The sequence below is a fragment of the Castor canadensis genome, chromosome 8, assembly GCF_047511655.1.
Source record: "Castor canadensis chromosome 8, mCasCan1.hap1v2, whole genome shotgun sequence".
NCBI lineage: Eukaryota > Metazoa > Chordata > Mammalia > Rodentia > Castoridae > Castor > Castor canadensis.
Genome location: NC_133393.1, coordinates 41,797,022 through 41,822,528, shown reverse-complemented (window position 1 = coordinate 41,822,528; position 25,507 = coordinate 41,797,022). Strand labels below are relative to the sequence as shown.

General features: G+C 41.5%; 1 protein-coding gene across 7 annotated transcripts in view; it reads left to right on the top strand.

Annotated features, from left to right (window-relative positions):
- Window positions 1–25,507, top strand: part of Phactr1 (phosphatase and actin regulator 1) — a 535,805-nt gene that overhangs the window by 418,037 nt on the left and 92,261 nt on the right. For 6 of the 7 annotated variants that reach the window (XM_074082893.1, XM_074082891.1, XM_074082892.1 and 3 more), the window contains 2 exons: window positions 22,477–22,644; window positions 24,528–24,734. In XM_074082893.1, coding sequence (XP_073938994.1) covers window positions 22,477–22,644; window positions 24,528–24,734 — 375 coding nt within the window. The remainder of the gene's footprint in view (window positions 1–22,476; window positions 22,645–24,527; window positions 24,735–25,507) is intronic. The other variant, XM_074082894.1, reaches the window with a different exon arrangement.

Sequence of the window (25,507 nt, the reverse complement as noted above, 5' to 3'; positions counted from 1 at the left end):
TGAATTACTCTTTAGATAGGAATGTGTGCAGTGGTTTAAACATTATATGAGCAATACTTCGTTTCTCTTTTCTAAGAACTTTGCTACTTTCAATCATGCTTGTGTATGCTAGCTCTCTTCCCTCTCTCTCTGTTCCCTTCTCTCTCTTCTTTCTCCTACTCTGAGAATGACACTGTCCATCTTAGGGTTTTAAGTGAGACAGCAGACTTGCTTCCAATCTTGTTCTGTTCATCAGCAGTGATTGTCTGTGCCAGATGTGCTTATTGTTTCAAGCTGGTGTTATTTGGTGAGTCAGCAAGCTGGTGTTATTTGGTGAGTCAGATCATTAAATACTCTATTTTAAAGATGCATCCTGAGCAGGTACAATGCCTCACACCTGCAATCCCAGCTACTTGGGAGACAGAATTTGGAAGGATCATAGTTCAAGGCCAGCTTGGGCAAAAAGTTAGTGAGACTTTAACAGATAAGCCAGGCTGGGTGGTGCGTATCTGTAGTCCCAGCTATGTGAGACTACCCCTGGGCAAAATCATGATACCCTATCTGAAAAATAACTAAAGAAAAAAGGACTGGGGATGTGGTTCAAACGTTACAGTACATTTGTAGTAATGGCAAGGCCCTAAGTGCTAACCCCTGTCCTAGCTAAAAAAAGAAGGAAGAGGAGGAGGAGAAGGAAGAAGCAGCAAAGCAAGAGATTTCTCCTGATAGTCAAAGCAGTTTATGTTTGCAGGTCCTGGAGCATCTCTCTGCTTCCTGTTTTGTGACTTGTACCTTATTCCACGGGTGTGTCTCACCGCTTGTGTTACTGTCATGGGGCATCTCAGTGGTGCTTTTGATGCATTCTTTATTGGCACAGGTTGCCAGCCCCAGATACAAGTAGGAAGCAGCACAGCTCTCGCCCTGCCCTGGAGGTGAGGGACACTGGAGGGATGTGAAACAGCACTGTTTCAGAGGTTGTCCTATAATTATCAGAGCCTCGTGGGACCCATGAATCCCTGTGGAGATCCACACTACCCACTTACCTTTGGGGAAGGCCATGGTAGAATACAACTGCTTTGGTTGTATTGTTCTCCAGGGGAATGGCTCTCACTTTTCTCTAGTGTATTCTTTCTGTAGAGGCCCCCAACCCTCCCTGGGATTGGTCTTCATCTCCACACTGTACCATAAGCTCCTTTCTCCACATTCAGTCCCCAAGAGAGAAGGAAGCTCTCTGACTACAGGTATAATATTATATAATAAGCACCCTAGTACTTCAATCAATATTATTGTCACAGCCAAAGTCTATTCAGATCCAGTTAAATAATTTTTCCCCTCCTTTCTTCCTTTTTTTCTGCAACCTTTGTATCTCTGTAAAACCTCAGGCATGTGCTAAAATAAAGACTATGTTTTACTATAACACTCATCATTTTCATTACATATAATAACTGGGGTTAAGGGGCGTATTGCCTAGGTGGCTTCTGACTCAATGAAAAAAAATCACAGATTGTTGGAATAAAAGCCACAATTTTATAAGGAAGGAAGCAGAGGGCTGTGCAGCTGAAACCTGCCAAGGCCATGCCAGCAGTCAGGGCTTCCCTGGGAGGCACAGAGCTAACATGCTACATGCACTGAGTGAGTACCTTGGAGAAAAGGACCAGCCCTGCCCTCTTCTGTCACCAGGCACCACAACCTCCTGTTTGATTCCGTCTGTATTTAACCACTGTCTGGTAATTTCTGTTTGTTTGTTGACTGTCTTTCCTCACTAGCCAACAAACTCCAGGACAGCAAGTGCCCCAGAGGGTTGATGGTTGCTCCCCTAAACTTCAAATAACCGTAGTAGAGATTAGACTCAAAAGTGTTTGTTGTCTCCATCACTGGACAAAAAGAGGAAGAGGGAGACTAAAATTAAAACTCCCCCGCACACAGTGGTGTAAAAGTCTGTGTTTGCTATGGGATTTTCTGATAAGCACATCCATCTTGTATCACTGTGGCTGCGTCACACCACATCAGCAGACAGGAGCATGAACTCTGGAGGTGGATCACTTGAATTCCACTACAGTTGCACTACTGTGCTTTTGTTTTCATCTCAAAGTGTGGAGAATATTGTTGCGCTGAGAGCTAGATGAACTGTGTGAAAGAACAGCACCTAGCATCCTTTGTTTCCTGAGAACAAATTTTCAGGAAATGTTAATGTGTGGTCACTACTCTCGTTATATCATCATCATCCTTTGTATTGACACAAAAATCTATGTGCCTCACCCTGTCAGCAGTCCCAGGAATTAGGAAGGGTAGACATCACTGTCCCCTTTTTTCTGAAGACTTAAAAGGCACCAAGATCTACAAACCCCTCAAAACGGTCTGATCAACATCAGTGTCAAGGATGAACGAGCTCCCTACGGCCTAATTCAGCTTCCTTTTCACACCTCCAACTTGCTTCTCTCTGTGCTCATAAATGAGTCATTTCCCCTCATCCATTCTTTTCTCTCTCTCACATCATTCTCCTTGCTGAATATGAGATCCTAGTGGGTAAAGCAAATAGAATTTTATTGCTATGACCTGATGAACAGCAAGTGGCAAAAAGATTTTAATCATTTTTCTTAAGTTGTTAGTTTCAAGAAAAAAATGCATCAATTTAGAACAATCATTCCACATTGTCCGGCTGGCATTTCCTCCCTGTGCACTGCCTCCTTGGGTTAGCACCTAGGACTCAAGCTCATTACCCAGCAGCAAAGTCATTTACACAAGAGATGCGTGGCCTCTGACAACTGCCACACCAATGTGCAGTGACCCCATCAGCCCTGCAGCAGTCTCTGTGATGCTGCAGTTACACTATTTGTGTGCGTGATGCTGCTGATATGCTGAAAGCAGTTTGTCCACGTTAGTAGGAAGGATCTGCTCTTCCCATCTTCCTTCCATTTGTTGATTTTGCTTAATTATACCCACTCATTCACAGGAAATAGACAAGTAAATGGTGTACAGTGACTTGAAATCCAGAACTATTTGAACACAGTAAACCAGAACTAATTTACTCTAGCAGTTGTCCTCCAAATTCTTTATCTTTTTTCTTAGTACATGAAAATCCCAAATGGTTAATGAATTCAAACCAGGCAAAATGTGAGCTCAGAATTAAGAAAAAGAATCTCAAATGTCTCTAGAAATCTCTCATTTAACAGAATGTGTTAGATGTAAAGAGCATAGTTATTCAATGGCTTGTAATTTTATTGGTTTCCATAATAGGATCGCATTTCACAGTCAAACAACATTCAGATAAAAGCTTAAAAAGCAAAAACCTTTGGTTGTTTCTGGCTATACTGAAACCATGTAAGGCTGCAAACTTTGAAAACTATGAGTTTTAAATTCTGCTGGCCATGATGGTAGTAAGGATATGAAGTTACAAACTCCTAGCTGGGTGCCAGTGGCTCACACCTGTGATCCTAGCTACTTGGCTGAGATCAGGAGAATGTCAGCCCAGTCCAACCTGGACAAAAAGCAAGACTTTATCTTCACGAGAAAAAAAGACTGGAGGTGTGGCTCAAGCAGTAGAAACTCAGAAAGCCCTGAGTTTGAATTCCAGTATTGCAAAAAAAAAGATCTTTTTCTCTCATTTTTCAAATTTTCTACAACATGGCTATAATGGTTCAGTAAAGAATGTGGTATAAACATTAATACAGCTTAATTAACACTGTAAATAGTACAAGTGTTACACCAGAGGTAGGCAATAATCTATAATTTGACAGGTTCCTTTTATTTATTCCCCAATCTCATGGTGTTTTTTGTCTGAATTGAAATTGAATTTAAACTAACATTTAAATAAACAAAGTTTTCTTAGACTCCTGGAGCATTTGAATGTCCGTTCATTCAACAAATAGGTACCTCTGTGGCAGGTAGCTGTCTAGGGGTTGAGCTACATCAATAATTGAACAAAACAGTCTCCCCTTCTTAGAGCTTACATCCTACTACTGAAAATTCAGAGTAATAAGTATGTTATAGACTGTCAAGGAGCCATAAGCAATGTGAAGAAAACCCAAGGAACGAGACAGGGAAATGAGTCAGGGCTGGAGGTGTGATTTTTGATGAAGGCATTTTTGGAGGACTCTCTGGGGATGTAACATTTTCACAAGAGGTCTACATGAAGTCATTCGGTGGCTGAAAAGGGGGCCCTGGGCACCCAGATTCTAAAACTTAGTCCTTCCACTCCTTTAATGCAATTTGTAACCTGATTCACAAGTTTGTCCACTCTTTAGATTGGCTCAGTGTCCGTGTCTATTAAGTACAGTCCTCTGTGCTGCATGTGCCTCTCTTTGGTCTGGGGAAATTAGAGCGTGACAGCCTGCTTCTCAGAGCCTGGGTGGCTCCTCACTTCACTCAGTGAACTGTGTAGGAACATTCCAAGTTCCTACACAGCCTACAAAGCCCTGCCCAATGTGCCCTCCTCCCCGTGATGTTTCCTTTTCCTCCCTACGTGCCTCCTGCTCCTTCCATCTCCTTCACCTGCTCCAGTTGGGCCTTCTAGTCTTTGAGATTCTATTGGGCTTCCTCTTCTTAAACCTTCTTTACCCAGATATCCACATGTTAGCTCCTCTTTCAAGTCTTGGCTCAGGGTCACCTTCTCAACAAAGTTTACTCAAAGACCACCACATTTAAAAGTGCCACCCCTTGCCCTAAGTTCTCAGTCTTTTACCTTGCTCAACTATTCTCTTCCTTCTTTTTTTTTTTCCCTTTTGTCCTTTATTGCCTTTTGACATACCCTGTACTTTGCTTATTTGTCAGATTTTTTTTTCTCTTCTCCCCTCACTAACACTCAGCTCCACCAGGAGGAGGATTTCTTTGGTTTGCTCATGGATGGAGCCCAGCTGCCCAGAACAGCACCAGGGACACAGCTAATCAATAAATGCTGAATATGAGGCCACTTCTGCGTGATCATATAACTTGCTTTACTCACCTGAACTGGCAAAATCCAGAGCACTAAGAACACTAGTCCTCTTTATCCAGTTTTATAGTCCATGAAACCTGATTGCCTCTTATTTAAATAAACATTATGTTAGGTTATGTGTACATATTCATGGATGCCAAACACTTTCAGACAGTGTCCTTAAATGTTATGGTAGAAAATATATAAAGACCGGGTACTGTTTGCCCATTGGTACAATAATGATGATACCTCTCATACTTACCAGGGACCTCAAGAAGTCATCTGGCCTTTTTACTTTTGTCGTTCCAAAGTGGAGATAAAGCAGCTGAAACCCAAAGTTATTTTCTTACTTCCTGTTTTGGTTAAAGCCTATGTGTTAATGGCTTGGTCTGCAGGTTGTGGTGCTATTGGAAAGTAGTGGAGCCTTTAGGAGGTGGAGTGTAGTGGGAGGAAGTTAAGTCATTGGGGGTGTGCCCTTGAAGGGGATGTTGGACTCAGGCCCTTTCCTCTTTCTCTGGCACCATGAGGTGAGTAGTTTGGTTCACTACATGGTCCCTACTATTATGGGCTAAAACCATGAGCCAAAAGAAATGTTTCCTCCTTTTAAGTTGCTTTTTCTCAGGTATTTTATTACAGCAATGAAAAGCTGACTAAGACACCTACATCATGGCCCATGAGCATGGACTCTTAAAGCCCCTACTAAGACTATATGCCCTTCCCTTAGAATTTATAGCAACGCAGGAAAGCTTTGTATAGTGGTTGTCAGACCACCTCAGTGAAGATTTCAATGAGTGGTTATTGTAAATAACCCCTACAAAATAAATATAATGCTGTGTTTACAGACTATAAAGAATAACTGGTGACTGTGCTATGATTTCTATCACTAGATTTCTTATGAAACCTTAACTCATCACAGTGTCACTTGCTTCATATGCTATGAGCATTTTTATTCACATGAATGTGCTTCTTGTAAGGAGCAGAGGGGGAGGAAAAGGACCAGCTGCTTTCTACTCCTGGATGACATGACATCCTGCCTGCATGTCACACAGGTCTGGACCCTTCGTGTGACAACCTGCAGTGACAAAGTTGGGACTGCAGCAACTCATCTAGAAGTTTCCACTGCAGCCTCCCTCATCCTGGGGAAGAAAGAATCCCATATAGAGAGGAAAGGAGGTCAGGAGAGTATTGTCTGCTGCCAAGAAAGATGAGCACTGATAGGATACCTGTGAGCGTACATTTTCCGGTCGGTGCTGGAATTAGAGATAACATTGCACTGCAGATAATAAAGTGCATCGAGGTGTGTTTTTCTCCTTAATCAGGTGAGCACAACCTTTCAGAAAGTGTTGATTTTAATTATACACACAAACAGAAGCGCCCTCAAATGAACAACTCTCTCCTTTCCTCTCCTCTGGCGTTCAGGTGGAAAAAGCTTGATATTTAAATTAAAAGGTCATCATCTTTTCTAAATGGAAATCACAATTCTTCTCTGCATTAGAAGAGACAAGTGTAGGTTGAGCCTTCAAAAATCCCCTTATTTATCTGGCATCCCAGGTGTGTAGACTTTTAAAGTCTTCACGTTTATGGGGAATGCTTTTCACGACCTTTACCAGGCTCTGGGGTTTGTCACATTTTTAGCTGTTCTGATGTTGCACCTAAAAATGACATCTTTGGGAAGCTGTGATGTGTTGTAATTGTGTGAAAATAAGGTCTTTCAGCGTGCACAACATATAATTGTGTGCATAGCACCTTAGCACTCAGTGAGGTGCATTTACCTACATTCATTTATTTGGGTCTTCTAAACAAAATCCACCTTCCAAAATGTAAAGCTGTCAAATTAATGGAAAGTGGTTGAAACAATAAAGAGAACAAAGAGAAACTGTGATAAAAATTCTCTTAAGCAACACAAGATTCTCAGAAAAGCACTATCCCAAGATGGAAGAATTAATAGAATTGTGAGACCAATTCCATTTACTGAGGAATGAACACTCCCCAGTCAACCTTTGTTTCTTGTACAGTGGCTGAGTACCTGTCCCTTGGCTAATATATCTGGGTACCAGCAAGGACAATCCAGCATCCCTGGCTAACAGAGTTCCTAGGCCTAGTGACAGACACAGGCAGCTTGGCAGTTATGGTGGGGAAAGTATATGACTTTCAGGTGGCACATGGAAGTCTTACCCAGCCAGGCCTGGGAACTCAGGGAAGACATGTTAAAAGGAGCAGTGTCTTAGAGGAAGTCTGAAAGATGAGTAGGAATCACTCAAGAGAAGATGGGAGGGGGAGGGGAGTGCCCCGTGAGGGAGGTCCAGCACAGTTGAAGTACCACATTGGATGGAAGTGAAGGAGGGTGAGTGAGCAGCATGTGCGTTTGGTGAGGGGGAGCCAGGGCAGATCTGGAAAACTGTGCTCCCTGTTTATTCCTGCTCTTCAGAATGGCAAAGAGCTTTTGGGGGTTTCTACACCATCAGATTTGTAGCCTCGTGTCTGCCCACAGGAGGATAACTTGGAAAGAGTTCAACCCATGCATCAGGGAGACCATCTAGCCAACTGCTGTGACTCAGATGCTGCAGTGGTGTACCCACCAATCCTGTTCTACCAGGAACAAGGGTCATAGGCATGGGGGAAAGGGCAGCTTGGAGAGTTATAGGAGATGAGGTCCGGCGGGCCCTGTTACTGCTTAGATTTGGAGGGAATAAGGGAAAGGGAGTAGGCAGGAATGATACTTGGGATTCCAGCTTGGGCAACTGTGGGAACCAATACAGGAGCCATTCCTTGCACTGGAAACCAATGGGAATTGAGGGTAGGACACACACTGTTGGGATGAGTTGGCCCCATTGACTCTGAGATATCAAAATGTCTGAAGAGACCATTCATCAGACAGATACAGAGCTCAGGAAGGAGGTCTGTGCTGGACATGATTTAGAACCACCCATGCGTATGTGGTTGTGAAGTCCGGTGAAGTGATAGTACTTCTCAGGGAGTGTACAGTAAGAAATAATTGGCCCTGATAGAAAACCCTAGGGCCCCAATATTTAATGTTCATAGATAAATAAAGTAAACTATGAGTCAGAAAAACCCTCCCAGAGTGAGAAGTGGTCAAAGAAGTAGGAAGTAAGGCAGAAGTATGTAGCACTGTGGAAGCCAAGGCAATAGACTATGGCTCACTGTGAGGGAGGGGGTTGTCCACAAATGTCAAATGCATGAGAGAACGATCAGCATCAGAAGTGCCCTTTCAATTGTTTTTATGCTGTGTAATTGTAGCACACAGTTCAGTTACCCATGAAGCCAATATGCCGTGAGCAGGATGTAAGTTAAGAGGTTCAGGCTGCAGGCAACAAAAAAAATTTCACATAGACTGAAACAATCAGAAAATTTGGAATAAACATAAGGCCAAAAACCTGTGTGTGTTTGTCCTCTAAGGTATCCCAAACGCCTTGAGAGTGCTTAGAATGTGTTGGTGCTCACTTAATATTTAGTGCATGAATGAGTAGATGGATGGATAGATGGATGGATGGATGGATGAATGAAAGAATGTCACATAATAAAGTTCAATGGTAGGGCAGCCCTAGAGTTGGTTACTTCATCAAGTATATGACATGATTAGTGGATGCCATCCTCAAGTTGTAACTCCTCATTGGTGACAAGATGGTTTCAGCAATTCTGGCATCAACAAGAAAGGGTTAGATCTTCTTGGTATATGATTCTGAGAGCAAGAAAACCTTGCCCTGAGGTCTCTTCAGAATTTCCTTTGTATGGCATTGACATGCACATTTAGAGATAATCACTAGATATTTCTTCCCTAATTTTGATGTGCGTTTCCATAGATAGAAGTATTGTAGGCAAGGTCCATGCCCTGAGAGCTGCTGCCTCTATGAGTTCTCTTTGGGAGACCCACTATGATGCCACCCCTGCTGGCTGCCTGTCAAGACCTCTCCTGTGAACTTGGGGTAGGGAAGGGTCCATTGCACAAGCTTGTCCACTTACAAGCCCCTGCCTTCTGGTGCTCCATCACCACATAGCCACTGATTCACGCTGACCCATGTGAGTAATTTGAGAGGCTAGTGGCTAATAAAAGGAAAGCTGCCTGTAGCTTAGAAAAACTTTCCTGACTTTGTACTTTTGCCTAGGACTTGTGTAGAGTTAGACAAGTCAGTGGGGCATTCATCCTTGATCCCCACATAAATATCTACAAACCAACGATGCTCCCATAGGACTTCCAAGCCTGGGGTCTGTTCCTGTCTTTCTCATTTCCTGTCTGTAGAAGGCACAGGGCATCTTTTCCTCTCTCTGGACTCTACTTTCTGATTAAACATAAATCAGGATCCCAGTCTGCACCAGGCAGCAGGGCCAGGGTTTCCTCTGATCCCATGCAATTCCACGTTCCAGCCTGCTTGTTTGAAAGCAATCTGCCACCAGCCAGTGGTCTTGCTGGTGTCTCCAGGAATACCATGGAATGATGAACTCCCAACTCCATTCTGGCCCTTGATTATCCTCTAGGGAGTTGTTGGAGGATTAAGAGGCATAATCTAATTTGGGCTCTTAGACCACTGACCACCTAGGATAGAAACTCAATAGGTATAAGCTGTTATCTCCACCAAACGAGAATCCTGCCCTGCTCTTCATTTTCTCTGATATGCTGCCGAGTTTCTCTCCACCATCCATAAGTACACCCAAGGGAAACTGAGGTCCCCCTATAGGGTTTCAGGTCTCCCCCAAAGGCTGTGCCCAACTATGTAGTTTTGTGTTGCTCCAGGCTCCCAGTGTCTACATACACCCTGAAGCCTCTCTCCTCCCCAGGCTCCAGGCTTCTAACACTGTACTTTCTCTACTGACTGGACCACTGGCTGTGGTGAGGACCAGTTTGTGAGCATCATTTAACTCTCAGTTGCAAAATGGTCTGCTTGTGTGTATGCCATAGACCCATTGTTGTGATTTTTCAAGTCTACCTTTTAGAACTTGGAGCAGTGAAAATGTCCTGTCCTGTGTGCTGGTATTATAGCAGCCACTAGCCACATGTGGTCATAAGCACTTAGAGTGTGGAAATTCTGACTGATGAAGTACATTTTAAACTCTAGTTACCTGGAATAATCACCATATGTGACTAGCAGGTGCCCTGTTGCTGAGCCCAGCTTGAGACACAGACAGAGCTGCTTTGATTTGGAAATGGCTGGCTCCTACCACTGCCCTTCTCCAACTCCAGCCATTAAGGAACTTTCTAAATCTTGAAATCCATTCTCAGCTGGGCTACCCTATCAATGAAGAAAGATTCCTCACACAATGATAATGTGATTCTGCAAGATTCCAACTGTCATATTGTATACGACAGAAACTGACATTCAGCTCATTTCATATTCCCTCACTGTCCAGTTGCATCTTTGATATCAAAATGCCCAGGAATAGCAAGATGGTCTCCTTTTTCTGCTACAAACCTTGGAGCCAGAATCATTATTTGGAAATAGTGGTCAGAGGCATCCTAGCTTGTCAGGAGAGATAAACGTCAGAGCCAATGTACTTGGTGTGAAGATCGCTAAAGAAATACTGGTACCCAGGAGTGAGGACAGAGTCGTCTCTGGGAAGGAGACACCATGATTTGACTTTGTGAAGTATTCAGGTCACTAACAGGGACCATGTCAGAACAGCACCCAGACCACATGAACAAGTGTGAGCGTGGGGATCTGGGGACAAGTTGTGAGGCCCTGAGTTGAATCCCCAGTACCTCAAAAAACAAACAAACAAACAAAGTAGTGACTCTCTGAGCACAAAACATGTACCATTCCATCCCATGTGTGAAATCTTCCAATTCAGGAATCGCAGAATCAATAAAATTCTAATACATCTTGCAAAGGTCTTCAAGGTAGTCAATTTAAAAGGATTCTGTGAGTCACAAAGATGCCTGCAGCAGACATAAAGGGACCCTATGATTCTTGCTAATTTTTTCTTGTACGTACACAGTTCCAAATAATCCAGAGATCTCTGGATTCAAGTCAGAAGAGTCTCTGACTTGTGGATTCCAAAAATATAGGTTCCCTGGACCTGCAGAATCCTATAATATCTGTCTTAAATCCTAGTGTTACTCAGCTACTTTGAAATAGCTGCACATAAAACACACACAACTGGGAATGAAAATGTTTTCACTTGTCTGTTCATTTTTTAAAAATAAGATTTTCAAGGTTTTTTTAGTGCTTAATAATCAAGTAAGAATCATCTTTGTTAATAGGCATTTCATAGGAATGCATTGCTTTCTAGGTCCTATCCATGTTTAAAATTTTATAAAGTATCTATGACATCGTTTAGTTGAGTTACATCTACTCCCTAAACTCAGGCAGATTGAAGAAAATATCTCCACTAATGTCAACAGATGCCAGGGAGCCAGTTCCTGCTTCTTGAGTTTCAATCCATCAACGAAATCCTTAGAAAAGTTATTTCTTAGTTCAGTGTTGCTCAGGGCATTGTTTTACATGCTATGGAGCAGCCAGGGGCCTTGATCACAGTGATTAAAAAGGTCATTGGGATTAACAAGCTTTTTCAAAGCCCCGTATTTTGTTGCTAAAATGATACCTCTGTGGGTTACAAAATGACAGCTATGCCCTCTTACTGGGTGGGGTTTTGTTCCACTCCAGTCGTAAAAATACATCAGGGTGGATGAAGTAATGTGGCTGTGCCAAGTCTCTTCCACAGCTCATTGATATTGTCCACTAGTATTAGGGCCACCACTACCTAGTGTCATTTCCACAGGAGACATGTTTCAGATCTTCGTAGATCAGATTCCCTTCTTGCTCACAGAGCGTGCCTAGGAAGCTAACATGAGAACCGGGGTAAGCTGAACCGTGGCTTTGTCTTAGAGGGAAAGCCAGTCAACAGATATTTGCATCAGGATCCAGACGTGTCTTGACAAGGATAATTATTTGCTTTAATGTAAGTGACTTCACTTTTGCATTTTGCTTTAATGATAGCCCTTGATCATCAGTAAATTTAAAATGTGTTTGAATTTTCACAGGTGTAAAGCCTACACATTTGCACACCAGTGAAGCAACAGTTTAGCTAACATTTCCTAATGTCCCAGCTGAAATTGTCACGTGACACTTTACATGATTTTTCTTGACAATGGAAGCATAAATGTTAACATGATTTCATGATGTTAATCCTATCTCCTGTTGGAATTAAAGACTCCTGGGTGCTGAAAAAAGACACACAAGAGACAGAAAATCTTGACAAGGCAATTTCTCTTGATCAAGAGGGTGCAAGCATGTGCTCACTCCCACTAAGCAACACGCAAGCACAAAATGGCCAACAGTGGCTCCTCCTTATATCCCTAATGCTGTCCTACCTGCCCCTCACCTGTGATTTGTCCAGTCAAAGGTTCACAGTCTTTCCTGATTGGCTGAAAGGCTTGGGGGATGGGTTAGGGCATGCAGTTTGGTGGGCAATGCAGTTGTACAGGAATCTGGAAGAAGAAGCAAGGACCCTTTAAATGTGCAGGTCACCTAAGATGGCAAACAGAGGAATTTTTAAGTAATCTAAGAGGGTAACAAATACTTTGATAGAAAAGATCATTTTTCTTACATTCCTACAAGGACTAACAGTTAACAGAATTTGAGTTTTAACTATGTCAGTCACATGGGAGTTTTTTGTTTGTTTTGTTCTGCTTTTGTTTCATTTTGTTTTGTTTTGTTTTTTGAGATAGGGTCTCTCTATATTTGTGATACTCCTGCCTCCGCCTTGCAAGTGCTGGAATTACAGGTGTATACCCTCATGCCTGGCTTAGATGTATTATTTATAAAGGATTGCTATATTATTTTGCCATCTTTAAAGAATTAAAATGTCACGATAACTGATTTTAAATGAAATCACACATGCACCCATTTTACCATGTGCTAACTCAGCACCTACTGAATACATGATGTCATACAGTTTATTTTCCTGCCCAGTGTACACTTTTCTCTGTACAATTATAGTAATTTTGGTAGCAACTTCATAGACTAGTGGATAGATGGATGGATGGTAGGAAGATAGATGGAGATAGAAAGTAGGATAGAGAATGAACGTGAACACGGATCCTGGCATGCAGTAAATTTCTGAAATATTGTTTCAAGGGTTGCTGATTATTACCATCATAAATAAAATATCCAACATTGTACTTGACATCAAAGATGTTCTAGAAATATCCTTTTCACTTTTCTTTCTTCCTCCCCATCTTTCTGCTGTGTACAGAGGCTTTTTTTTTCGTTTTGGTGGAACTGGGGTTTGAACTTAAGGCTTCACACTTCAAAGCAAGCTCTCTGCCACTTGAGCCACACCTCCAAGTCACAGAGGCTTACATAAAGAGTGCAAACTTCTGGAGTGACATTAAAACATCAGTTTTCTTTTTAAATAAAATATGAAACTTTAGTTTGCTTTAATAAGCTAGAAATCCATCCATTTTCTACCCAGTTCTTGCTGTAATATGTCCAAACAAAGTAAGACAAGAAAAAGAAAACCTAAATGTAAAATGTGGCTGTTTCAGCCGGTCTATTATTTCAGGCTGATTTGCAAGTGTTGTGTGTGGTGCTGGGGAGGCGGTGCGATAATCTTATCTCTTCCATGCAGAGAGTATGTTAACCTGGAAGGACATTGGACATCTAATGCAGTTCTTTTGCTTTCAAAGGACAGAAACTGAGGTCCCCAGAGGTTACATAGTGTGTTGTAAGCTGTTGATAAGATTGGTTTCCCCAAGTTCCAAGTCCCAGCACCTCTCCAGTCTACCTGTCGCCTCTCTCTTCCCATCTGCCTTTCTGGGATAAGCTAGGGGTGCTCACTAGCACACCTCTGTTTATCCAGATGCAGACTTCCCAGGAGAGTGGGGCTTATAGCACCATTCCTTCTCACCTATTGGTGGCTCCTTAGATTTCTTTTTTCCCTGAGATGGGAAAAGCACTCTCTTCCCTTGAGTCTCCAGGTTGGTAGGGATTTGAGGTGCCCACTGGGATCACTCTTCTTCTGTCTCTGAGTTTCTGAATCATCTGAGAAATGAGATAAAAGGGAGATCAAAATAGGGTCTCACCCTTATTGCTGATAAAGACGAATTGCACCTGATAAGTCTCCTGCTCCCAGTCCTCAACACTGAATCAGCCCAGCAAGTGAGAAAGTCTAAGTCTTGAATCAACCCTGGTCCTGGCATGAAGGAACAGATAGTTTGACCTTCCTCCCAGTGGACGAGTAGGGACCAGTGGTTGTACATTGGTGATGGGATCGCTCTGCTGGGCAAAAAATCAGGAACACTTAAGGGAAATTCTTCTTCCAGGAACTAGGGAAGAGAGGAAGGAACCTTCTCTAACAAAACATTTTTTTTTCATTAAACTTAATGAGGCAGCATGCAATTCTTTTGTTTTTAAAATAAGCATAAGCATCTTTACAGGGGAGGAAGTTAATGATCATTAAACTGCGTATATCATGCCAGATTCCCCTCAGAACTCTGCCAGCCTAAGTGCACATTTCATTTTGATATCATTATGATCAACGTGTGCACCCTGTTCTCCATTCCTGCTGTTGTACTTCACACTATTTCAAACGCATTTTCCTGTGTCAGCATCACTCACATGGTCAGAATATTTGCATTTCTCTTATTCCCAGCACCATTAGCCATTTTGCAAGTGGCACCTGGGACTCGATTTTTATTTACCTGAAAAATACCCATCCTACTTAGAATATTTTGTTCCTTATTGGCTATATTTAGCTCATATTTTTCCATTAGGCTTCCTTTCTTCTTCTTTTTGGTGTACAGCAGTTCATTTGGCAAATTTAAAATCAGAAAGTTTTATGAGTAACTCAAAACTATCCATCTGGCTTCCTTCTTGTACAGCCTGAATAAACAATATATATTTATTTCTACTGTTCCTTTTTTTTTTCTATTTTTACTTATTCCAGTTTGAAGTTTCATATTTCGTTTTTTGATCCATATGAAATTTATTGAGTCAGTGGTTCAATATATGGTTATAAAGTAATTCTTCTTCATACTTATATTCAACTGTTACTTATTAATCAAAGATGTCTTTCCCCACTAGCAATTCATTTTTAAACCTGGCTTTTTGTATAAACTATAATCTATAGCTTAGAAAATCAGATTCAGTGGTGATTTTAACTTTATTAATGCACTTGTGTTTTCAGAATTAGAACTGATGCTTTTTTATCTTAAATTACAAATAACCAGGAACTTTGTGTGTTCTTAAGACAAAATGTTCATCTTTCATGTCATTTTTTGTGAAATTTTTTCAAAGAAGTGAAACTGTTGTTACATAGAGTACATGAGAATTTGAAGGAATTCCTGTCAGCCATTCTCCACAGTGACATTCATCTTTAAATAACAACTTCAGTTTACCTGGAGCTTTGAGGAAATATAATTGATAAAACCTTAATGTTCATCACAGTAAAACCAGGGAGTAGTCCAGCATTACTCACCTTCCTCTAACTATAACAAAATGTCTGACATAATGAACTTATAAATAGAAAAAAATTATTTTGCTCACAATTTTGGAGGTTCTGGTCCAAGATTGGTGGGCTCATTGCTTTGACCTCTGGTGGACGTGCCAGAAGGCAATGACGGGAGTACATAGTAGAGCAAACTGTTCACGTTGTAAGCCAGGGAGTAGAGAGAGAGAGACCAGGGTGTCACAGTCACTATTGAGAGCACACCTAAATAACCTAAGGACCTCCTTCTAGGCCCCACCTTCTAAAGGATCACAGCACCTCCCAATAGCGCCACCTTGTGGACCAAACCTTTAACACACAGTCCTTTAAGGGTCATTTGACAAGTCCTAAACCAAAACAAATGGCAATAAAAAAACCACCAATTTTTTTTAAACCCAAATACTTGGAATATAGTCATTATGGTGATGTCCAGTAGGGGTAGATACAATTGCTAAAGCAAACCAAAAAACATTAAATAGATCTTCTGAGCCAAGTTTCTGGATCAAACCTTTTACTTTTAGGACACTGAAAACCTCTATGCAGGACAAGGGCTTCCTCTAACATCGTTTCCATGTATTCTGAGCACATATCTTCTATCTTCCTTCACTACTTAAGTTGTTTCTCTGCCTCTAGGGCTTAACTTCTTATCCTCACGAAGCCACCTTTCAGACCTGCTAACGCAAGCCCACTTCTCTCTGGTCTGTGTTTCTTCATAGCAGCCTGCTTCATTCTCTTCAAGGGCACGTCTCTTTTCTCCTTCATATTTGGCACAATACCTGACTTAATGGGAGGAGAAACAGATGGTCTGAGGTTAAGTCCAGGACTCTGGAGACCGCTAACAGGGTGGTAGTTTCTACGTGGATTATAAGGAGCTATAGCCAACCTTGGCCTTCCCCTTGAGGCTGAGGTCATTGTAGGAGGTGGTGGTTTCAGGATGTTATAACAGGCTCTCAATGGGCGTTTGTTAATTAAATGTTTCATTCCCTCTCACTTCTCTCGCTCTCCTGGATTTGGTGTTAACCTGACCCTACCAACATCTTCATTTTTTATGTCTCACAGGAAGAGGAGAATGGGCTGGTACAATTTCCATGGTCGTGGCCAGGACTATAGCTTAGCCCCATTGTTATCTGTGTCTCATCATTTAAAATTCACATTGATGTGTACCAACTTCTGGATACTGCTTCTGTGACCTTGTTAGATATGTCTGCCTCTGGCTCACAGTTATTTGTTCTGCTTCACCAAACTGCTGCTGCTGCTCTCTTTAGCCTGGTTGTCTTTTTTTTTTTTTTTTTTTTTTTTTTTTTGAGACACAATCTCACTATATAGCTCAGGCTGGCCTTAAACTCGCAGTCCTTCTGTCTCAGGCCCCTCAAGTGCTAGGATTACAGGTGTGCATCAACATGCCCAGCCTACTTGTATTTTGTAACAAGTTCATTGTCATGATTCATATTTAGACAATGCAATTGTTCTGCTTTCTTGTCCTTTCTGAGGCTTAAAGCAACCATCTCTGTTCCATGTTAGCAACACAGTCAGCATTTCCTACCCCAAGCCGCATTAGGCAAGGCACCATTACTCTTCCAGGTTCTTTTGCCTCCCTGACTTCTTAATCCTGAACCCAGTGATTCTCAAAGTGTGGAGCCCTGACCAGCAAAAGCAGCAGCAACATCACCCAAGCACTTGTTAGACATGCCACCCCAGACCTACTGGGTCAGAAACTCTCGGGGTGGGGTCCAGCAACCTATGTTCCTGCAGTCTTCTAGGACTGGGAATACTCCCCAGAGGTTAAGAGGTTAATAACCACAGCCTCAACCCATCTGGTTTCTTCTGCTCCCTCTACCTTTCTCCTGTTCATGCTTTACTAGTTTTAGTAGGAATCCTACAATTGCAGGTATGTGCCATTTTGACCATTATCAGACATAACTTTAAAAGGTGATATGAAACATCAAAGTAATTTCCAGGACTCTGAATTATTTCATCCATAATAAAATGAGATGTGCAAAATTCCAATGACATTCATTAAAGAGATTGAAAAATCTACTGTGAAATTTATATGGAAACACAAGAGGCCACGAATAGCCAAGGCAATACTCAGTCAAAAGGACAATGCTGGAGGTATCACAATACCTGACTTCAAACTATATTACAAAGCAATAACAATAAAAACAGCATGGTACTGGCACAAAAACAGACATGAAGACCAATGGAACAGAATAGAGGACCCAGATATGAAGCCACACAACTATAACCAACTTATCTTTGACAAAGGAGCTAAAAATATACGATGGAGAAATAGCAGCCTTTTCAACAAAAACTGCTGGGAAAACTGGTTAGCAGTCTGCAAAAAACTGAAACTAGATCCATGTTTATCACCCTATACCAATATTAACTCAAAATGGATCAAGGATCTTAATATCAGACCCCAAACTCTTAAGTTGATACAGGAAAGAGTAGGAAATACTCTGGAGTTAGTAGGTATAGGTAAGAACTTTCTCAATGAAACCCCAGCAGCACAGCAACTAAGAGATAGGATAAATGGGACATCATAAAACTAAAAAGCTTCTGTTCATCAAAAGAAATGGTCTCTAAACTGAAGAGAACACCCACAGAGTGGGAGAAAATATTTGCCAACTATACATCAGACAAAGGACTGATAACCAGAATATATAGGGAACTTAAAAAACTAAATTCTCCACAAACTAATGAACCAATAAAGAAATGGGCAAGTGAACTAAACAGAACTTTCTCAAAAGAAGAAATTCAAATGGCCAGAAAACACATGAAAAAATGTTCACCATCTCTAGCAATAAAGGAAATGCAAATTAAAACCACGCTAAGAGTCCACCTCACCCCTGTTAGAATAGCCATCATCAGCAACACCACCACCAACAGGTGTTGGCGAGGATGCGGGGAAAAAGGAACCCTCTTACACTGTTGGTGGAAATGTAAACTAGTACAACCACTCTGGAAAAAAATTTGGAGGCTACTTAAAAAGCTAGACATCGATCTACCATTTGATCCAGTAATACCACTCTTGGGGATATACCCAAAAGACTGTGACACAGGTTACTCCAGAGGCACCTGCATACCCATGTTTATTGCGGCACTATTCACAATAGCCAAGTTATGGAAACAGCCAAGATGCCCCAGCACTGACGAATGGATTAAGAAAATGTGGTATCTATATACAATGGAATTCTATGCAGCCATGAAGAAGAATGAAATGTTATCATTCGCTGGTAAATGGATGGAATTGGAGAACATCATTCTGAGTGAGGTTAGCCTGGCCCAAAAGACCACAAATCGTATGTTCTCCCTCATATGTGGACATTAGATCAAGGACAAACACAACAAGGGGATTGGACTATGAGCACATGATAAAGCGAGAGCACACAAGGAAGGGGTGAGGATAGGTAAGACACCTAAAAAACTAGCTAGCATTTGTTGCCCTTAATGCAGAGAAACTAAAGCAGATACCTTAAAGCAACTGAGGCCAATAGGAAAAGGGGAACAAGTACTAGAGAAAAGGTTAGACCAAAAAGAATTAACCTAGAAGGTAACACCCACGCACAGGAAATCAATGTGAGTCAATGCCCTGTATAGCTATCCTTATCTCAACCAGCAAAAACCCTGTTCCTTCCTATTATTGCTTATACTCTTTCTACAACAAAATTAGAGATAAGGGCAAAATAGTTTCTGCTGGGTATTGAGGGGGTGGGGGGAGAGGGAGGGGGCGGAGTGGGTGGTAAGGGAGGGGGTGGGGGCAGGGGGGAGAAATGAACCAAGCCTTGTATGCACATATGAATAATAAAAGAAAAATGAAAAATAAAAAAATAAAAAAATAAAATAAAATGAGATGTGATGACCTAGATAGATGAAGGGACAGATAACTCAAGTGCCTCATCTTAATCAGAAGGGTTAAAGTCTTCCTAGGGGTGAGGGGATGGGATCATTTTTCTAATTTTAAAATGCTGGTAAATAGTAAAAAGCACTTGTAAATAGTAAAAAGACATCCAGAGACCCTAAGTAGTCTTCAAATTAATCAAATTTGGAATCGCCAAGCATTAGGAATTGCCAACTAATTCCTTAGCTTGAGGGTGGGGTATCTGGAGTTGATTACCCTGATGTTTCATTTTTTGTGTCTGCTTTTTAGAAATATCGTAAAAATTTTAAATATTACTTAAATGTACCAGCATCATTGTATCCAAATCAAATGCTTCTCATTTTTGTCACTTCCGATCTTGGCCATAAATGAGATTAATGGTGAATTTGTTATACCTATGAATAGTTTTTATTTATTTCTACTAAATACGTATATTTGTGTGTGTGTGTGTGTGTGTGTGTGTGTGTGTGTGTGTAGGTAGGTAGATAAACATGCAGATGGATGGATGGTAAGTGGACAAAACATAGTTATCAATGTTAATGTTGAATAAATTGCCAAAAGCTAAGATATGTGTATAGTATGTACATTGTTGCTAACTCTGTAAATCAAAAATGCTTTAGTAAAACAATTTCACAAGATCCATTTATGTGTCACTAGGTATTAGAATTATAATATACAAAATTTGATTTGTTGGAATTTATCCTAAAGGGAGAGAATTCTAACTGCAGAAAAAAATTTTATACAGGAAGATGGTCTTCCTAGCATTTTTCCATAATAGCATAAAATACTGGAAATCACCATGTGATCAATCATAGGGAAATAGCTACATAAGTATGTCTATATTCATTCAATATATTCACCAAGATTATCATTATGCAAATTATGCTCATAATAGTAAGAAAAAGGATACAAAATTTGATACATAGTAGGATTGAAACCGTGAAAAGAATGTACTAAAAAATAACTTAGCTATGGTGGTAATGTGCTCAGCATTTTTTTTCTTCTTCTCCTGTTTCTATTTTTCTAATGGAAATGTGTAATTAGCAGTTTCAACAATGGAATTCCTATGATAAATGCCTCTCCAAAGTGGTTTAGGCCTTTGTGACTTAACAGCAGTCTAATCCATAAGAAACTATTTTTTGAGAGCAAATACATCCCAGGAAGAGTAAGCAAAATCATGTGTTGTTACTAGCAAAGCCTCTTGCTATAAACCAGCTATCTTGATGAAACCTAGTCATAGAGGTAGTCTAAAGAAATCCAGGGTGGGTACTGTACCTCAAGCCTGTAATCCTAGCTTCTTAGAAGGTGTACATTGGGAGGATCGTGGCTCAAGGTCAGTTTAGGCAAAAAAGTAAATAAATATAAATAAATAAGAAGTTCACAAGACCCCATCTCAACCTGTCATTCAGCTACACAAGGAAGCACAAATAGGAGGATCACAGGCATAAAACAAGACCTATCTCAAAAATAACCAACGCAATAAGGGCTGGTGGAGTAGCTCAAGTGGCAATATGCCTGCCTAGCAAGTGAGAGCCCCTGAGTTCAACCCTCAGCATTGCCAAAAAAGTAAAAACAAAACATTAAATCCAATTGTAATTTCATCTTTCTTTTCCTAGTGTTGTATGGTACTTTTAAGTGTTACGTGGGTAGCAATCATTCAATTGCAATCTTGCCCAAAGAAGCAGAACTTGGCATTAGCCCTGAGAAGCTCTCCCCCTCAGGTTGCCTTGTCCAGGAGACATCAAGAATCAAAGTGGTCTCCTAGAGATGTATAAAACCGGGTGGCATCTGTGTCATTATCCCACCATGTGAGAACTCTAGGCAGAGCTACTTCCCACGGTAGCAGTTTGAACATGATAAATAAAGGCATGCTAAGAGGACTGGAGGCCATCCCATCAGGCTGCATTAACTTCCTTAAACTCCCAGGTCAGCTGTGTCATTTCCATAGCATCAGTCAGCATCTGCGCTTCTCTGTCTTCTTATTAATGTTAGCATAACATTCTTCTTATTAACTTCTTATTAATGACTAGCATAATGTTAGTCCTAATTATAATAACTTCTACTGCCATTTTGGACATGAAGAGAGGTTGAATGAAAAGACGAAAAAAGCTAAACTAGTCCTCAAAATGCCAGTGTTTCCTATTCTCTGATTCAGATGATTTGGGGGGTATTTGTTACTTTTTTTAATGTTTATAGAAGATCCTAGATATGTTCTTGAATCATATGCGACTTAAAGCCTGTTGGTTTGTAGATTACTCTGGGGACTGTATATTTCATTGGGCCATTTCTAACAGAGTGGGCCAGAGGAGTTCTGGGCCACCATTTATCATTGGTCTAAAAATTCAAAACTTTGGGAGGAACATAGTAAAAGGAACACATTAACCTTGAAGTCACCTCACTGTTTCATTTCCATTTCTGTGTTTGTGGATAGGAATAACTTTGTCTTTCATCTGGGTGTGAATTCATCTGAGTGGAATCGCTTTTAGTCCTCTTTAAAAATTAATTTGACTTTAACATCTAGTTATCTAAGACTCCCCTGGGCCAAGATCAAATCACAACGAGAGAATTTCGATTTGACAAATGGCTGTTGTACAAGAGCCTTTGATCCTCCACCCTGGCGACAACCTACTGCCCCTTCTGCTACTGAGCTTTAAGCAAGATCAGTGTTGTTGTGGTTGGTGGTTGGCACCAGGAGAATTCTGGCACTGGCACTTCTGGCAGCCTTGGGCTGCTGTGGCCTGTTAGGTTGAGATTAGAGCTTTCATGAATGTTTATTCACCTAAAGAAACTGGATGAGAGCACAGGTAAACAGAAGGACGGGTGACTTTTTTTTTTAACTTTTTTTTTTATTTCTTGCTCCTTATTGAATGACATGATGCCTTTGCTTCCTAAAGTAGGGATTCTCAATCCTGCTTTTCCAGTCTCCACCACCTGCTGAGTTTTTCTAACTTTTTAAAAATTAAGAGGAAAATTAATTTTCATTCGGTTTCATTTTTAAAAAGTATCTACGTAGAACATGGGATGGATTATGATGAGAAAGATAGAGAGAAAACGGGCAAGTTGCTGAGGATCCTGGGGCAGTATTGCCCTGATGGTTAGACAACCTATCTCTAAAGATGTGTCTTAAAAACAAAAGAACAGATGTCTACTGTAGATACTGACCTTGATTAAAACATCAAGACTTAGCAGACTCTAAGTGTGCCCCTTAGGGTCTGGGGGCCTGGATAGCAGTCACTGTCTAACGCTATAATCTCCTTCTCTCTGGCAGATGGGGAGCTCTCCATATCAAATGAAGATGACTCCCTGGAAAATGGGCAGTCCTTGAGCTCCAGCCAGCTGTCTCTGCCTGCCCTGTCAGAAATGGAGCCGGTCCCCATGCCCAGGGATCCCTGCTCATACGAGGTGCTCCAAGCTTCAGACATCATGGATGGACCAGGTAATGTCCCAGGCTGAAGTATAGTGCAGGACCCCAGGATGTCATACCCGGAGCCTCTACCCTGGCTAGACTTTCATAGTATCTAGAAATTTTGATGAAACTGACCTCATGTTAGTTCTTCATACATACCAAGTATGAGAAAATATGGAGGATACTTACAGATACTGTTCAACTGTTTTAAAATATTATAATTTTAATCACTAAAGGAGATGGCTTGTTTTTGTAATATTGATGATTTAAAATACTAACACCTCGGTTAAGATAAAGGTAAAGAATTCTACTTTTCTCTCTGGTACCTATCTAATCCACCTGTTCAAGAGGCCTGGTCACTCCCTTTAATTTCCAGTCCCAGTATACCAGCCAATGGTTATATACAATTTACTGGTTAAGCTGGGACCTAGCAATAAAGGAGTTTTGATGCCATCTGACTGTTGCCTCCCTCTTTGGTCCAGGGTCACCTGAATGGACAGTATTCCTTTCTCAGGAGGTTTGCAAAGTAACTCTACTTAGTCCAAAGATGACTCCCCCCAACAGACAGGAATGGTGCACATTGTTGCAAGATGGGTTCCAAGAGAACGAACCTTTTAGAAAATCTGGAGTATAGGTAGAAAGGTCACATCCTTTCTGTACACTACATGCAAAAATCCACATTCACAGGCACTCATGTGAAAGGATGGAGGATTGGGTATTTTACCATATTAGTTCCCATGATCCACTGGGGACTAGTAAGTTATTGCACCATCATTGTGTTCACCACTGATGAGAAGACTGTACCTTGAGAAGGGGAGAACTTAGTGCTCATGGGGGTTCTTTGTAGGGCTTTGCTGCTGTGCAGAATGCTGGTCCCCAGGTCAAGGAGGAAGAAGAAGGGGTCACATAAGTTTTCTCTTTGTGGCAGTCATAAATAGCAGGAGGATATACAATTGTTTTCCCTTCCAGGAGAAATTTCCAATAAGAACAGTGCATTTTTATTTTTAATCCAGGCTTCCTTGTGACATTGGAATCAGGTATATATGGTTATTTTAGTGAAATCTGTCATGGCAGCAGTCACAGGGTTTCATCTCCAGGCTGCTGACTTGGTAGGAAGGTGTGTGCTACCAGCACATCTTGTGACAGCCTGCCACTGACATCCATCGGGGGATCCCCAGAGGGAAAGGAAGAGACAGGCCCCATGAAGAGCAAAGAGAAGTAGGGGAATTGAAACAAGACTATTGAAATTCTGGCAAGCAAAAGGAGGGGAGGAGGACAGCAATAAGGAGTGGCCTTGAGCATCCTTTGACCTGGCAGAGTTTATAGGAAGTGACAGCGCAAGAGGATGTCCCCACACTATACTCATGACCGGGAGGCTGCCACTCAGCACTGGCCTCTCTGGAGCCTGTGGATACAGCCTGTTAGTGTCAGCTTTCTGGGCTGTCAACAGTACCCAGAGTCCCAGACCCAATAGCAGGGTCAGACAACACTGAGAAGCTCCAGTTTGCATCCATTCTCTCTTCCTCCTCAGTAAGTTGCACATGGGCCCAAGTAAGGTACTTGTATTTGTACTTGCCATCTTGTATGATAAACACCAAATTTGAAATGGCGAAATTTTTGGTGAAAAAAAAATGTTGCTTCTCTTCGTTTTTCTCCCTGTTGCTCCTTCTACCTCTCTCCTCTTTCTTCTTTTGCCTTTCCTGTGTCCCTCCACCACCTCTCCTGCTTCCTCAGATTTCTGGTGTCCTCACCTTCTCTCTCCACACATGTGTAACAACCTAAAGCACTTGGTGCTCTGCTGTCTTGCTAGTGCTACCCACATCCCTGTCCTGTGATCCTGGCTGCCCCCTGCCAGCCCCACCTGCTCTGCGTTCATGTAATGTCTTCTGTGTGTCATGTGGTTGTCCCTTCAGTGTCTGAAGAGAGTCCCTCTGCCAGTGAGTCTGGAGTCCTCCTGTCCCAAGATCCTTCAGCCAAACCAGTCCTGCTACTGCCCCCCAAAAAACCTGCTGCTTTCTCTGGAGACCATGAGGAGACCCCAGTGAAGCAGCTGTCCCTTCTCAAGCAGCCCCCGGCCTTGCCTCCCAAACCCACTGCCCGGATTGCCAACCACTTCACAGGTGAGTCAGCTGCCTCCCTCCCTCAGCTGCCTCCCTGCCCTTCAAGGGGGACTTGCTCTCTCTCTTGGGCATTTTATTTGAGGCCTGAGTATACATCTCTGGGGAGGTTGCCCTGTGGGGTGTTTGGGTGTTTCTGTGTGTGTCTTGGTACATGCAGTCATGACCAGGGTTCATGTTTTTGTGTCAAGAAGCATTTGATATGCACCTGCTAGCCATGCGCTAAGAGCCTTCAGTCCTGTGTATCTGTAACTATGTACATTGTATCTGTGTGACCAACTCAAGATTATTGACCATCTTGGCAAATTAGATTCATCATCAGAATGTTTGCAAAGATCAAAAATAGTGCCTTGTTTCCTTCATAATGACTTTGTCAAGGCTTTAAATGTTTTCTATGTAAGTTATTGATCTGAAGCCCAGTACATTTCTCCTGTTACGATTCATTTCAGGATGGTCAGCTCTCTTCAAAATGGAAGAAGAAAAAAATCAAAGACAATAGTCTGCAAAGTATGTGAAAACACTTTTAGAGAAAGAAGAATAAGCTTAGCAAGGTTGTGCTAAAATGATTTTTATATTTTCATTTGTAATGTGTTAATGAATGTACCCATAGTTATTTAAGTTAGGCATCCAGTGAAACTGCATTTTGGTGCATGTTCACACACGCATGAGATACCAGAGATTACAAGAATTTTAGAGAGAACCTTGGTAATAATCCCAGCTGATAATACTTGACTGCTTCTCGACAGTGTATTTGGTGTTTTTACAAATAGTATCTA